The sequence below is a fragment of the Taeniopygia guttata genome, chromosome 2 (genome assembly GCF_048771995.1).
Source record: "Taeniopygia guttata chromosome 2, bTaeGut7.mat, whole genome shotgun sequence".
In the NCBI taxonomy this organism is placed as follows: domain Eukaryota; kingdom Metazoa; phylum Chordata; class Aves; order Passeriformes; family Estrildidae; genus Taeniopygia; species Taeniopygia guttata.
Genome location: NC_133026.1, coordinates 40,077,193 through 40,093,887, shown reverse-complemented (window position 1 = coordinate 40,093,887; position 16,695 = coordinate 40,077,193). Strand labels below are relative to the sequence as shown.

At 37.6% G+C, this 16,695-nt stretch overlaps 1 protein-coding gene across 1 annotated transcript in view; it reads right to left on the bottom strand.

Annotated features, from left to right (window-relative positions):
• RBMS3 (RNA binding motif single stranded interacting protein 3) overlaps positions 1 to 16,187 on the bottom strand; it is a 757,514-nt gene extending 741,327 nt beyond the window's left edge. The window contains exon 1 of the mRNA XM_072925744.1: positions 15,990 to 16,187. Within this exon, the coding sequence (XP_072781845.1) occupies positions 15,990 to 16,132 (143 nt within the window). The 5' untranslated portion in view covers positions 16,133 to 16,187. The remainder of the gene's footprint in view (positions 1 to 15,989) is intronic.
• Between the last annotated feature and the right edge of the window lie 508 nt (positions 16,188 to 16,695).

Here is a 16,695-nt window from a genome sequence, read left to right as displayed (position 1 = left end):
AGTCTAACAGTGATCACTGAGCCCAGTTGTCTATTATAATACTTACCTACAGTTGTTTGATATTGTGTGGAAGTTTACAGTATGAATCAAAAAACTGAACTTTCACAACTATTAAGTGTATTTAGAGCTGCTGCTTGAAAGCAGCATCAAATCAAATTGAACACTGCAGTAATTTTCTATATATTTACTGAGACATCAAAACTCCATGGGCATCTGTAGGAAATCCAGGATAGATCTCTCTCTTTCACTAAGAACACTGTTCAACTCTCATAATGTGTCATTCAGGGAGCATCAGGCCTCTGCCTAATGATAAGTTTTCATCAGGTAAAGTGACTTGTGTGCTATGGCTTTACCTAAGCTAAAATGTGGATTATTTTCCTGCAGTTTCTAAAATAATAAGAAACTTATAAAAACTAGTGATTCTGAATCTGAAAAAAAATAAGCATAAAAGAGAATATCATTTGAAATTAACCTTTTTTGTAACTATTTCTAAATTTGATACAAGTCCCAGTACTAACATGTATTAGGATTAAAATCTTCAATATTAGACATTAATAAAACAATAATAAAATCTGTACTTGTAACTGGTATACAAAAATAAAAGGCTTCTAGATTCACTATCTAATTTATGGCTTCTGTTCAAATCTCATGTTCTTTTGAGATTTCTGGTTTCACACCTTTAAAGAAGCCTATCTGAAATTCTCTGTATTGGTAAAAGAGCACTGAACTGAAACTTAGTAACGTGATAAAAAAAATCTACCATGAAGAATCAGATATTTTTGGGATCATGCTTTTCACTTTTTGACAAGAAAAGAAAGTGAATGGCTGTAAATTTTTGGCTTCTAAGCTTAAGCAGATGTTCACATCTGAAAACAGAGATCATCTTCAACATCTTCATAGCACTCTTGGATTTTGCCATACCCAGGTACCAGGACTTGCATCTGAAGATACCCAGCACTCCTCAAATGAAGTGAAAAGACCACTACAAAAATATGGACCCTTGTACTTTGTATTTTTTGGACAGCATTATTACTTGACGGTTATTATTCAACACAATATTCACCTTGACTGGGACACGGTTCAATCACGCTGGAACAGACACACAGCTGTTGGACACTAATGTAAGTTTCATTAAAGCCTCCTGAGAGTAGCATTATCATGAAGGTTTGCTTTTCTCCGAGATCTTTCCCCTCAGAATCCTGAAAAAAATCTGTCTTCTGCTCCATAATACCCTTTAGGATGGAGCTCATAGTGAACTGCAACTTGCCAGCAAACTATGAGAAATAAATTAGCACCTTAAGAGAAATAAATCAGCACCTTTGAAACCGGAGAGACTCAGTCAATGGGAGAATTAAATTCCTGAGCATATCTCATTGAAGAAAATTTACCATTGAGAGTTACTTCTTTATCCTGTTGTTTGTGGAATTAGCTTCCTCTGATTATAAGCTTACAAAATCCTTAACAAATCTCAGAGTCACTGAAATGAACATTTGAAAGTTAAATGTTTATCTTAGATCCTCTTTTCAAGTATGATTATATTGTAAACTGACCTAATCAACTGGAAATTCACTTTTTGCCAGCTTAATTTCAATCTTTCTTTTATTTTAGAGCAAGAACTCAAAAGGAAGGGTGGGAATTCCTCCTTCAGTGGCATTGTTCTTGAAAACATTCATACAAAAGAACTTGGAAACATCTGAGAGTGAAGTGACCACACAGAGTTAAACCTCTTTGACTGTGATGTTACCTCGAGCAAAGTAAACTTTGATACAAAAGAGGAAGTGGCAGAAAATTTGTGGTGATAATTCTTAGGGAACTACCATTATTAACAAATAAACTACATTCCTTCAAAGACCTCAGTAGATGTTATGGTAACAGTCAGAAACCTGCATAGAACATAAGGAGGTATATGTTGTTCTCCTGTTAAGCACAGGAAAAATTATTAAATAAAAGAGACAGCATAATATTTAAGCAGAATTTCTGATTATGGTGCTGGCTACTGAAGAAGAGACATTAACTCTCTCATGGCTACTCTATATATTTTTGTTTGTGCTTCTGCAGTTAAGGCAATAGTATGTAGAATAATTCAAACCCAGGACATGAAGTTCATTCAGATTTACCAGTGAAGATGCAGATAGGCATGTACCTAATATTTTGATAAGTCACCAAGTTTTTCAGGAAAATAGGATAGAATTATGCTCTATGAGAACCCAATATGTCCCCTTAAGGAAAGTCAAACTGATACTTTAATTATATAAGCACCTCATTCAAATAGAAAAAATGTCAGTAGTAATGATTTTTTTTTTTTTTGAAGTTTGGTATTTTTAAAGCATTGGGAAAATGAAATGATACAGAGAGGTTGATGCTCAATAAGCCTTCAGGATTTCAGAAATTGAACTATTCACCCAAAACCCAGAAAAAAAACTTCACTTTCAGAGCACAGGGATCATACACAATGCCAAAAGAAAACCAAACTAATCACCCAACCAATCAGACAAAAAAACACACCGAAAAGTGCTGCCATTTTTCCTTTCAAATTAACTTGCACCAAAAAATAATCTTCCTATTTTATTTCTCTTTCTGAACATTGAAGTTATGTAACAGGGATAGATAATGTCATGGATGAGGAAACATCCACAATGAGAGTGTAAAGGCTGTACCAGATGAGTTTTCGGATACAGTGCTGGGATTATGGTACTAGTATGGAGAAAATGGATCTATACAATGCTGCTGAATCACTGCTTTTATAAAACACTATTCTTCAAAGATCCTTCAGGTGATGGGAATACTGAATCACGTCTTATCATAGAGAATGAATATAGATGTAAAGATTATTACTTCTACTCAAAGTCCCTGAAGTCATCTGCAAGTATCTTGACAAAGAAATCAGGTTAATACAACCTTGAATTTCTGAAAGGCACTTAGTTCCTCACTATAGACTCTTAAGACAACTAAGAATGCCATGGTTTATGGACCCTCAGATGACTAGGCCAATGACAAAAAAAGGAAAGAACAAAAGAAAAATGAGTAAAAGCATATTTGGACTATTTTCTCAGTAATGACTTTCATTAATGAAATCCAAAAATTGGCCTTTTTCTGTGTAATATGTGCATAAATTACCTGGAAAACTGAGCAAACACCAAAGGGAAACTCTAAGTATGCTCCAAAATTGATACAAACTTGCTCCAGAAAGAGGAAAGGCATGGGGATAAGGAACTGAAAAACAACACCAACAAACCAACCAAAAATAGCAAAAAGCCTCACAAAACTTTCTAGACCTGACTGGCCAATAAAATGGCAGATGAAATACATAGTAAAATAAAGTTTAAAAGTGATGAATATGGGGAAAATAATTTACCTTTATAAACATGACAAGCTGAAAAATTGACACTTAAACAAGATTTTGAAGTTATGACAACTCTATGAAAACATTGGTTCAATTTTCAGGAGCAATCTAAAAAGGAAATCTAGTATTTGGAATTACTAAGATGGAACAGAGGAACACATCACCATGCCACCACATGATTTCACAAAGCTCCCAAATCTTACAGGCTGCATACTTTTGGTTCCACAAGAACAAGACAGAATGAAAAAGAGAGCGGTAACAAGGAATCAAGGTAGAGAACACCTTTCAATGCTGCGACATAAGGTAGAATTCTTTACCTTAGAAAAGGGATGGCTGACAAGATCATAAAATGGAGATACACTAAGTCTTGGCTGGCATAGAGAAAGTGAAGAGATTTTTTTATTATTTCGTATTTCAATATGTCCTCACAAAAATACAGACAACAATAGGGGAAGCAGTTGCTTAAAGCAGAAAAGCACAACAGCACAGCTGCGAAGGAAGCCCAATGAATGTTTGTCACAGAACAGACGAAGTATTTTGACTACCGAGTTAGCAAATGGACAGCAAATTATAAAGGCAGTTGAAGACAGAAATACTTGCCATTAGGAAATAAATACTTTCCCGAAGACAATACTGGGAGGGGGTGGTGTGTGATGCTCCTCGCGAACAGGGGCAGGGAAGGCAGTCGGTGGGGTGAAGCCGAGCTCCGCGCCCGCAGCTGGGCTGTGACATCTCGTGGTCACACGGTCTAAGTGCAGTCCAGGGCACCGCGCTGCAGAGCACCATTTGTTTTTCCTTCGGCATTAAAAGCAGAGACCCTGAAGACTTGATCAGTGGTGGGGGGCAGGCGGAACAAAATCAGAAGAGTACACTACTTATAGTGTACTTATAGAGTCTCTATATAGAAATGGATATTCTTCTAAAATTTAAGAAGTAAGGTTATTAGTGATATATGAAAGAGAAAGTTGACTTAAATGCTGTTCTATCATTAAAACAGACATGCTTTCTTTAATACTGTTATATGTGACTTCAATTATTGAGGAAAACAGACTAAATTTTAAGCCTAATCTGAATCAAAAAAATCACAGACCACTTGAATAACACTCCCTCAGCTGTAAATGGAATTGTATTTGGGTTTCATGACACACAAACCATATGGTTCTAGCAGACAAAAGGACATGAAATCTTAAAGACCCATGCCTCAGAAACAAAATATATCTCTTTACTTGAAAACCCTACTGGAATGCAACTTTCTCCTAACCCTTGTTTTGGCTCTGTGTATCTTGGAAGAGCAATTCAGCTCAGCAAGGCTAAAGCAATAGTGAAATTTTATTTTGAGATCCTTACAAGAGGTATGTTGAATTTCTCACACCTATAGTACTAGATTTTAAGCCTCACAGATACTTTTACTTGCCTACATTTCTGTTTGCGAAGAGATTGAATATTTAATTTTAAAGGCAAATCATAATCACAGAATCAAAGAATATGCTGAGTTGGAAGGGACACACAAGGATCATTGATTACAACTCCTGGCCCTGCACAGAACCATCCCCAAGAGTCATAATATGTACCTTGAGAGCACTGTCCAAATGCTTCTTGAACTCTTAGTCTGGTGCTGTGACCACTTCCCTGGGTGCACGAACCAGCGCCCAACCCTATTAAAGTTTGTGTTGAATTTCCTTGCATAAAATATATTGGATAATATGGTCACTGAGATACCTATTCAAGTGAAAATTTCTAAAATTAAAAAAAAAAAAAATTACTCAACTTACCAGAAATTTTTAATCAGAAAAACAGTATTTCTTGAATAAAATATGAATAAAGTAACAGAAGGTGTTTTTTAAGAATCCACACTATTTTATCTACTTACAGTCATTTAGATTCGTTGAATTTCTCCTATTTTATCAGCTTACACTAACCACAAAAGAGTTCACTTCTTTAAAAAGTCCCACACAACCTTAAAGGGTTTTTCCCCCTGCTGAAATCTCAATTAGTATTTGGTTTAACAGCCTAGAGTAAGTTTATGTATGACAAGAGCTCAGTTGTGTTGCAAATCATATTCATCAACTTTTTAAGCAAATTACAGTCTTGGCAAGAATATAATACTAACAAAATAAAATGAGCATAAGTAATGCTCCCTTGTTATTAAGTTGCAAGTATGCTTTTCCTAGACGAGAATTAAATACACTCATGTGGAATACAGCAAAGTGAGGATTAAAGTCTCCCATTTCTATCTGTTTTTTAAGTAATAAAATGCAGTCTTCAGCAACATAAACAAAGTGCATTCTGAATATTTCAGAAGGAAAACTCTAATTCTCAACAACATGATGGAGTCATGCAAGTGTTACTTCTGTGAAAAGGATTGCAGTACTATGACCTGTGGCAAGCACATTTCTCTCTCTCAGGATTTTTCATAGAGGTGCACAATGACTTGTGCTTGCCACAATGATTTTCATTAAACTCTTAGTCAAGGCATAAGTTCAGAGGGAAAACAGAAGTACCCAAACAAGATGCCAGAAATTAAAGATACCTATAAAATAAATAATGTGACTATATACATACAGAAGGAGGGGGCTACAAATAAGCGCTTTGTCCCACACAAAAAATTGCCCCCCCATAAAGTTGTACAGCACACACATTTCCAGAGAGCATCTTGACTTATAAAGTCATTAATACTTAGTCTAGCATGAACTAAGCCATGATGTAATGATAAGGATCAGACAGCCTTTTCTCCATATGGAAAGGAGATACTGCTGAAAGGTGGGAAAATGTCAATGCTGCTGCTGTCAGATCTGTATAGAAGAAATCACCATGATACATTGTGATTCACTGTGCATCTGTCTGATTAACTCTGCAGCTGAGAGAAACTCACAAAAATAAATCCAGCACAAAACCATTCATGACCAAGCTTCCATCCACTTCTATTTGAAAGTGAATACTTCCTATCCATTAGGTCATATTTTGCCTACAGGTGGATCAAGGCCCCTCCTGAACAGCAAGCTTAGTGCAATACCACAGTCTAAGCAGCACTTGTGCAATCTTGAAACTTGCAGTTGAGACCTGCTAGTAGGGTTCTACACATTTTGGCAAAGCTGGCATCAGATGTACTTGAGAAGGTAAACATCAGTCCCAAAGTGCTACCAGAATGAAAATATATAAAGTCCCTTATGTTCATTAAAACACGTCTCTCTTATTTGCGCCTGCTGCTGAAAGATGCACCTCTTGCTAAGACTTGAGGGGAGGACAGAAGGAGAGGGGTCAGAGTACTGGAACACTTACATAAAGCTGCTTCTTGTGCCCCACCCCTCTTGGTCAGGGACAGCCTCTCCAACAGAGAGATCAGATGTGTCTAATGATCAGAACAGATGGATGTGAAAATTAAAATAAAGTCCTCAAGCATGTTGGACTTCTCATAAGCAGATGGTTCTGAGGACTTTTGGAGGAATGTTCCACAGACCTCATGTATAGTACCCATTTGGAGTTAATTTTGCTGCCATTCAGTGCTCTAGGTAATCACATTCTCAGACAGGTATTAGTAAAAATTCAATGAAAGAAATCAAGAAGACTACTAACCTCACGTGCAATCTTGCTTGTCTAGCAGAGCAGCATGCCAAGCTTCCTCACAATCTTACTGTGAGAGATGCTTAAGCCAAAGGCAAGAAGACAGTAATTCCTTTAAGAATTTTTTCCTCTCTATAAGAATGGACACATCTTTATTGAGAAAAAGAATTGAAATATCTGAAAAAAAAAAACCAGAATAAGTATATTAAGAAATACACGATGAGCTGGATGAATTAAGCGTAAGTTGTATCAGGCACGTGACAAATACTTCTGGTCCATCACAAAGGCCAAAGGTTCAGTTTGTCTCCAAGCACATAAAAAAATAATTTCAGCCAATCTAAGACAAACTGGAAACTATTTGAATTGTCATTTCTGCTTGGGGGCCAGTCTACACTCTACACCTGTACATTTAATAATCTGTTGGAGGCTCTAAAGATCAGTGACAACTGATCTTTCCTATACTATCTTTCCTAAAGAAATCACTCCAACACTTATCAGAGACATAAAAAGACAGATGGCCTTTTGTGGTGGGTTGACCCCGGCTGACTTCCAGGTGCCCATCAAGCTGCTCTGTCACTCCACTCCTCAGCTGGACAGGGAGAGAAAAACATGACAAAAGGCTTGTGGTCAAGATAAGGAAAAGGGAGGTCATTCAGCAATTACTGTCACAGGCAAAATAGAGTTGACTCAGGGAACTTAGTTTAATTCATAACAAATCAGATCAAAGTAATGAGAAATAAAACCGAACCTTAAAACACCTTCCCCCTACTCCTCTTTTCTTTCCGGGCTTAAATACTGTTTTTCCTTATCTCCTCCCAGCAGAGTAGGGGGACACAGAGCGGGGGTTATGGTCACTTCATCACACACTATTTCTGACACTCCTTCCTCAGGGAGAGGACTCCTCACACTCTTTCCTTGCTTCAGTATGGGGTCCATCTCATAAGAGACAGTTCTCCAAAAAATCTTTCCAACATGAATCCTTCCCACAGGTTGCAGTTCTTCACAAACTGCTTCATTATTAATCCCTTCCATGGGGTGCAGTCCTTCAGGCACAGGCTGCTCTAGCATGAGTCCCTTCTTGGGTAACAAGTCCTGCCAACAAACCTTCTCCAGCATGGATTCTTCTCTCCATGGGTCCATAGGTCCTACCAGGAGCCCTGTAGCCTCTCCATTACCAAGACCCTGATAAACAAACTCATTGTACCTTTTCAGATTTTTTCCTCTTATAATGGTAGTCTGAAAACTAAATAAAAACTATAAAAAGGGACATTCATACTTGGGATAGTAAACTTATATATAAATAAGAAAAGTTCATGGTAATATTACAGAAATTTTTTTTTAATGAACCAGGACTCCCTTCTGCACAAAATATCACATCTCTCAGGACTATTTTTATTTATTTAAAATCAATTCCTTTTTAGATTCAACATTCAACATTTCACTTTAGTAGTATGCACGTATGCACAGGTATATATTCACAGATAGAAAGCTGTGCTGTGCCTGAACATTCAAAAATTACAGGACATCAACAGTTTCTAGCCCAAATAGGTGAAATTGAGACTTACAGACTCCTGTATGAATATATTGGCATTCTGCTGTTTCTATCAGTATAAACCAAGCAAGCATTGGCTGTGGGTAACATAGCAGCTATCCTGCCAGGCATTAGTGATTTATCAAAAATTAAGATCATTTGAAAAATGGCTTAAATAATATTAAACAACAAAAGATTTTGCTTTTGAGCTCTCTGTTTTGTATTCCTCTAAGTGTGATTTAAGGAGTAACATCTTCCAGAAAAAACATGCTTGTCACTGAGGAACAAGTGCTGATATACATTGAACAGAAGGAAGAATAGATTGTAGTTGATGACAGCATACAGAACATACTCTCTTAAAATATCCATAATCTATATTACATTTATAATTCCAAAATAAATAAGAAAGAGATTTTATATTTGATTTGTTCTGGCACAAAACTGTGTAAACTAGAGTGCAGGGCTACCCAACGTAAAGTTATTAAAACAAAATTATATTCACAGTCTAATCTCTGGCAAGCATTTAAAAGCAGTCAAAGCAATAGTCATGAGATAGTTTTATTTTATGGTAAGTATCTGACATTTTCATTAGTGTACACTGGCAAGAAATGCATGTTGATCTTCCAAATGCCTATAAAAAGCAAAAATTAATTCACCCCCCCCACCAAAAATGGCAAGTAATTTAGAAATTACTTTATATTTCGTATCAGTTTTAGGCTTCTATGAGATTGTCAGCAAGCACGAGTAAAAAAAATACTTTGGTGAGAAAAACTGAAGGTTTTATATGTAAGTACTGCTAAGTCAGACAAAAGATCCACGTAGCACAACTCTTTGAGTAACAAAAGGAAATGCTGTGAAAGGAAGAACACACATCCTGCTAGTTTCTCCCAGCACACTCCCAGAGCATCTACAACTGTTGGGTTAGGAATGTTAGAAACACACACTTGCCTACTTTTGTTCTTACTAAGCAATTACTTTGGTTATGACAACAATTCCTTTTTGAACCCACCTGTACTACCTGACTACACAATCTCCAATAAATTCCAAGAGTTCAATACCTACTGCACAAAGCAGCAATACACTTGTCTCTTTTAAATTCACCTCCAACTACATTAATTGAATTCCATCTAGTTTTAGTACTGTGAAATTTGGCAAGCAACAGTTCCACATTTCTTTTACCCACTTCCTGCATGATCATAGGAAGTTCAGCCATATTTCAGTGCCTTCTTTATTGTCAAATTGAACCTACAGCTTTGGTTACATTACTGTATGTATGTCTACTTTCAGATAGAGCGTGAGTGTAACTTTAAATTTTCCATCTCCTTTGTACTTTAATTTTCCTTTCAAACAGAATTTTTTAAGCCACTTCTAAATCATGGTTTTATTTTCAACTTTTGACAGTTGAAAAATCTCAAAATTCACAGAATAATTAGTGCATTATTCTTGTCTGTTAATACCTATATAATATGAAAGATCAGTTTCCAACTACCTTTAAGTATAGCTATACAGTGACACATATATGAAAACATTTTATCAGTCATGTGTGCATAACGTGATACTTTCCCAACCTTAAAGAGTTTGGAATAAGTGTTAATGTGTTTTGGTGCAACCCAAGCTTTGGAACAAAGAGTAACGAGGACTTCAGCATGATAGCTTTAACAAAGACATCTAAATTGTACACCATGCACTGCCTGTTACCTCGATTGGAACAAAGTTTGTCAGAGCACCCTAAAAAGTAACTGAAAGAAAAAAATGCCTTCTCAGGAAGTCTGTTTGGGAGATGTATCCGTATCTCTGCTGCCATCAATTACTGCATGGAATGCATTTGGAGGAAGAAATAAAATCCTTATCTTACTTTGAAAGCTCTCACAGGTGAACAATTATAATCCACATTGACTTCATCTGAATTTTGTGATAAACCTCTGTACCAACAGAGAACAAGTCCAATCTGATACATTTAAAAAATTTAGTTTTTCCATTTCATTGCTATTCCTGCAGTAGCAGGACCCACTAGCTGTTCATATTTTACTTTATGCTTATTATATAATTTAAAAGCACAGAAAGTAAAGATAACAAGCTTCAAAGATCCTTAATTAATCGATTTTCCAATTGTGATTGTCTTTATAGGCATTCAGAAATCCTTTTAATGAAGTTGAAGGACCTGTTGATGCTAAAATCCAAAAGTACTATGATACAAACATTAGAGTTGTGCAATTTTTCTCAACTGTGGGTCATCCTACCCCAAAATAAATAATGATTATAAAAGTTCAATTGAAAGAACTTCTACTGGAGTAACATGCAAGATGCATGTTTTATATTCTCTATGTTCTTGACTTTGTTAGAAAAGCAAAATTCACAGACGGATTCAGAAAGCATTCCTGTTCAACAGCAAAGGGCCAGGCATTCTGTCAATGCTGCTGCTGTCAAGAAGAGTTAACCTTTGCTCCAGAAGAGCCGCAGCTGTTTGGAATCAATGCCAAAAGGCTTGGGAACCACAGGCCAGGGCATAGGAGCCTCTGCGAGCTCTATACAAAGCTGGGCTGCGGGCACTGTGAGAGAGGCGTGAGTGCTGGGGGTGAGGTTCTCCAGAGAAACGGGCAGAGAACACTTGTTTGCTAGAGAGCATCAGACAGAGGTTTGCAAGAGTTCAGCATCTTCATTTGTGGACTAGATTACGGTAGGGTGGCCAAGAGGAATAAAAAGCTTTGAAAAATGCAGGGCTGGGGTGGTCAGGTCAGATTTTGCTCAGTTGAAAAGATGAGATTGGTTTGCACGTTTCTCTTGTTTCTGTACTCCTTAACCCAAGCCTTAGATCATCAAAAAAGTCAGCTTTGCTCAAAGGCAACTGGTATTAGAAGCTGGAAATCTCAACAGACTTCTTAAAAACATTAGTCAGTAAAGTTAAACAGGTATCAATAGAGACAACATGAAGAAAAATCTAATTAAAAAATACACTGGTGCTGAAAATTTGATACAAATCATTCTGCCCCCAGTAATGGAGCACAGATTCAGCAGTGATTGAAATAATATTAAGTGGTTTTCTACAACTAATTTTTATTTTTTAAACTCTTGAGAAAAAGGGCACATCTAAAATATTTCTGCATATAATACAAAGTATGTGCATGCTTTGACAAAAAAAAAAAATTACAAAAAAAATAGGATTATAGCCCCTGTAATCTTATCTTGGCTATCTGCATATTTTTTCCAGAACTACTTCCTAGAGGAAGCTCAGACAAATATGATTACTTCCACTCTTATGGGGCTCAGTTTCTTCAGGATGATACTTGTCAGAAATCCAACACTTAAAATATGGATGAGTATCCATATTGCAATACCATGTCTCAGTTGTATAAACTTGCATCATCAGTCCCTGCTTTATATACTTTCCATTTTCATTATGAACCCACACTTTATACAGATAAATTTTTCATTTTTTCAGCCATAGGAAAGTAAAGGCTTTGTGAGTCTTTCATTACAAAGTCAAACTGTATTTATTCTAAATTTTTCAAAAATCCCTGAGTTACAACAACTAATGCAACAGATTATTTCAAGGAAGATTTACTTACCAGTAAAGTTATTTTTAGTACTTTTTATGACCTAAAAGTAACATCTTGTAACAAAAGCATTTTATCTTTACACACCACAAGGATACCGCAAAACTGTCAGTCACTGCATATGCAACAGATTAATTCAGCTACTGACTTCTCTATCACCTTGTGAAGAAGGTAGTAAGAAAAAAGGCAAGAAAGTGTTGTGGAGAAAAAGTAGGATTATGTAAAATATATATGTCAATACAGTTACTTGAGATCACCATTTCCCTACAGGTCTTACATCCAAATGAACATCATATATTTAAAATGCATAATTAATTATATGAACATTAACGATATTTCAACAACAAAATCATTACATTGCCTCCTATTTTCACTCATTTGTAGTTTACAAAACCAGGTCTGTTTTCTTCTAAAAGATTTTTTAATTTTAGTTTTGTCAAATCAGAATATTGCACAAAGGGAGGAAGAGAGTCATGTTAAGAAATTAATTGCTTTGATAATGAAATGAAGTATGACAGCAACAACCCTTGACTACATTACAAGGTCAGTACAGTAATCAGGAAGCACAGCAGGCACAACTTGAACCCAAGACTGGTTTAGGTGGTTTAACTGCAGAATATACTATATACACATATGCAAGAAAAAGAAATAAATAATTTAAATATCAGAAATACATTTTAATATGTGGATAACATGCCTGGATGGCTGATCCATACTCTTTTCTTTTTCTGTCATATACATTCCAAATGATCAGGAAAGACATTCATAAATGCATTCTCAAACAAGAGCCCAGTAGGGAAAAAAAAGAGGAAGAACATAGGCCCAAGAACATGAAGCCTACCTTCAGTATAGTATGCCTCTCTACAACTCCCCTTCTTCTCATGGTTCAAAAAAAATGGAAAAGCCCCTAGGAAAATGTTTTTTCTGAGAAGTACATTAGTCTATCCTGAATTGTGATTTTTTCCTCCAAAATTAATGAAATTAATTATCTTTCTTGGCCTTCTAGAACATGCTGCAGACCCATCAAGGAGCAGACTGGACTGGAACATCTCTCTACATTTCTTTTCACATCACGCTTACCAACTAATGGCTTTGAAACTGCAGTCTTGGAATTTGACTGGCTCATCAGTATTTAATTGGTAGCAAAGAGAGCTGGAGAATTATGCCAAAGGATCTTCCTGTTCATGAAGGAGATCTATACCTCTGTAGTAGGACAATGTTTTTGTTATCATCTGAAGGCCCCACAAGAGTAATTCAGTTTTCCTGAGCTGAAAATGGACAATTTTCTTGAACTCAATTAAGATATTTAAAATACTGAAGCTGTTGAAAAAGAGTTCCATTGGTTAGGGAAGACTAGAGAATACAAAGCATTTACAGTGTGTATCACTGAACTGGAGGCTTATTAAGCTAGTCTCTAATTAATGTAACTATCTCAGCAGAAAATTACTCACTCATTCTTTTTATAGTACCAAATCATCTATTTATCACAGTACCCCTTAATAACTTCCATGAATAAGGAATACAAACATTTCCTTCCTATAGCCTACTTCCCACAAAATACCTCTTCCTCCCCTCCCTCTAAAAAAAGGGGAAAAAAAAAGAAAATCAAATAAACAAAAGCACAAAACAAGCCCTACAAATTCTTTTCCTTTCCCTTTGTTCACTTAATGTGTTTCACTAAGATTTGTGCAAGAAATCCATAAAGAGACAGCCAAACAGCAGGGAAACCTGCATTTGAGCACGTTCTGAAGACATTTAGCTAAAAAAAGTAGCTACATTTCCAATTCTAAATACTCATAACTGAGAGATGAGCAGTTTGGGATAAACACTGAAATAAAATTCAAAAGCTTAGTCAGGAAAGGGTAATGGAATTTTAACTGGTTTTGTCAAATGGGTATATGGAAGTTCAAACTCGTTGTAACTAACAAGACCAAGTTCTCTGTGCTCAGACCAGCTCCCTTTGCTCAGCTGAAATGCTTCCAGAGCACACTGCCCCAGCAGTCAACAGAGGGCTCTAGCTCAGGTACCTGATTACAGCTAGACAGTAACAAAGCATTAGGTGCCAGCTACTGCAGCGCCTTCCAGAAGGGAAGGCAGTGCCTATGGGTGGGGACAGTTTTTGAATGCAGAAAATGTAATGTCTTCAGAGAGCTGCAAGTCCTGACCATTTCTCTACCTTGTCTTTTGACATTTTAACACTCTGTTACTGGAAATGACAACAGCACTCATACAATGTAAAGGCTTACTATAAGAAGGGTTATGAATAGGATGACAGAAGATGCTAACAACTTAACCCTAAGTCATCAACATAAACAGTAATTAAAACCAAGGGTTATACAAAACAGTAAAAGCATTTCACAAGAAAACGTCCATTAGAATTCTGATTGTGGAATCAGACAAAAATCAATTTGCTAAAAAAACCAAGCTGTCTCAGGACACTAGAATGTTCTGAGGGTATTGTTTACTCTTACCACTTTCTTCTGCTGTAATCCATGAAAGAGTAGACAGAGTCTCCTCTTTAATTTAGGAGACATTCAACAGACAAATTAATCCAGAGCTAACAACTAGCTTGATAATAAAAGTATCATTCATTCAGCTTATGAATTGCACACTACTAATAGTTTTATGTTTTCTTTATCATACTGAAATTAACTGAGTGTGCTTCATCTTGGCCCATTTGTGCCACATCCTAGTTGCACTGCAGAATAAAGCTAAAGGCACACATGAAATAGATAAGAAAAAAATGTACAAATAACTAACTGTCAATTTAAAAAATAAATGCTTAATAAGCATGATACCACACTAAGCCAGTAGCAAAACTCTGTTCATACTCTAAGCTTCTTCCCCTCATGCCTGATTCCTTTCCAATCCAAAACCGTTTTCTGTAAAAACTGTGAAAAAAGTTTATGGCAATAAATTGCCATATTTGGAACGGCAATGGCAGTACCTCAGAGTTTATGCATTTTGTAGCCAAGATTTTCTTTCAGAACAGAGTTTCCTATAAAAAAAATGAGTGAAATGACCCCTCCAAAGCATGATGCTTACCACCAAATTAGTTCTGGACAGACCCCTTTCTGTTTCCTTTCTCTTTTCATTCACACACAAATAAACCTTCTGGCAACATTACACAACAGTCTAAATAGAACTTCCAGGAGTTTTCCAGACATTTGTAAAATGGTACAAAGCTTCAAACAGAGTTCTTTCATTTGATGAACAGAACAAACCCGGTAGATGTGTCTTAGCTACAAAGAAAGAAAAGTTAGTCACGTTTACTGAATGCAATAAGGACCTAATATTTTGTTTTAAACTTCAAGGTAGAGAAGGGACAAAGTAAGAATAAATAAAAATAATACTTGCTTAAGTGCAAACAAGAGATGTTCCATTTTAATGAACAAAACTATTTAGTACTTCAAAATCTAGGGGATTTTGAGGATATCATTAAGGAGACAGCAGAAGAAATTTAGCTCAGCTGATTTAGTAAAAGGTTTGACACTGATTTTGTCAATCAAAAACCACCCCTACTCCTTAAGCTATAGATGATGAAAGCTGAATCTTCAGTATTTTATATTTTTAGCCCCTTTTAAGTAATATCTTCCTTATTAGGAACTTAGTATTCATCTGCCAAAGCATCTGTTCTTTGCAAGGATTCACCATTTCAGCTAATTCACCAAGGCAGCACCATTAGGCTCAAGGAATGTAAATATACGTAGACCTATTGTGATTTTAAAAAAATGTTCATCAGATTTTCTGAGAAGCCTGCTAACGGTCAGCTAAAATAATAATAATAATAAATTTTTAAAAGCCCCAGCCACTAAGCTCCTGTGATCCACCACTTCCTCCTTCAACCTGTTACGGCTGTGGATGAGGGGAATGAAAGGGGGTTTGTGCGAGGAGCCCTCGGGGCGGGGAGGGCTCCGGGGGCCGCCCTTTCTGCCTGCCCGGAGCCTCTCTGCTTCCAGAGCCGCCGCTGCTTTCCGAGCGACCGGAGCGGGCGCGGTACCTGCGGCGTCCCTGCAGCGCCATCGCCTCACGGAAAGCCGCGCCCGAGCCACCCGCGGGCGCTTGAAGCGAGCGGAGCAGGCGGAGCCGGCCTGGCCGCGGCCGGAGCCCTCGGGCCGCCCTGCTGAGGGGCGAGCCGGGCATTACTGAGCGGCATCGCTGCCCTGCTCCCCGCGCCGCCGGACAGGGAGCCCGGGACCGGGCCGGGTCCGCCGCTGCGCCCCCGTGCCCCGAGCCGGGGCCTCAGGCGCTGCCCCGCACCCCGCGGGCGCTGCCGCAGCTGCTCACGGGCTCGCGGAGCCCGTCAGGCAGCGCCCGTCCGGCGGTGGAGGCACGCTGGGATGTGAGGGAAAACGCTGCGGGAGCGCCGGGTGTGAGGGGACTGGACCCGGGCAGCAGTCTCAGAGCTTGTCGGCGTTTTAATTTGGAGCGTCATCTTCTCTGCTGGCAGCTGGGTAACAGTTCTTAGTCAGAAACTTGTCTTCGTGATCTTTCCCAGCACAGGCACCCAAGTCAGCAAGCCCTGCCTGGTGAAAACCAGCTTTACAGCTCTTCCTCAAATTCTTTTTAACTAAGCCTTTGGAAATTATTCTGCACGGCCATTTGCTATTGCAATAGGGATAATTTATATGTTGTAAGGTTAAAAAAAAAAATTATATATGTTCTTCCACTGCAGTGTCGATAAAGCATTTGGTTTACTGGAAGTG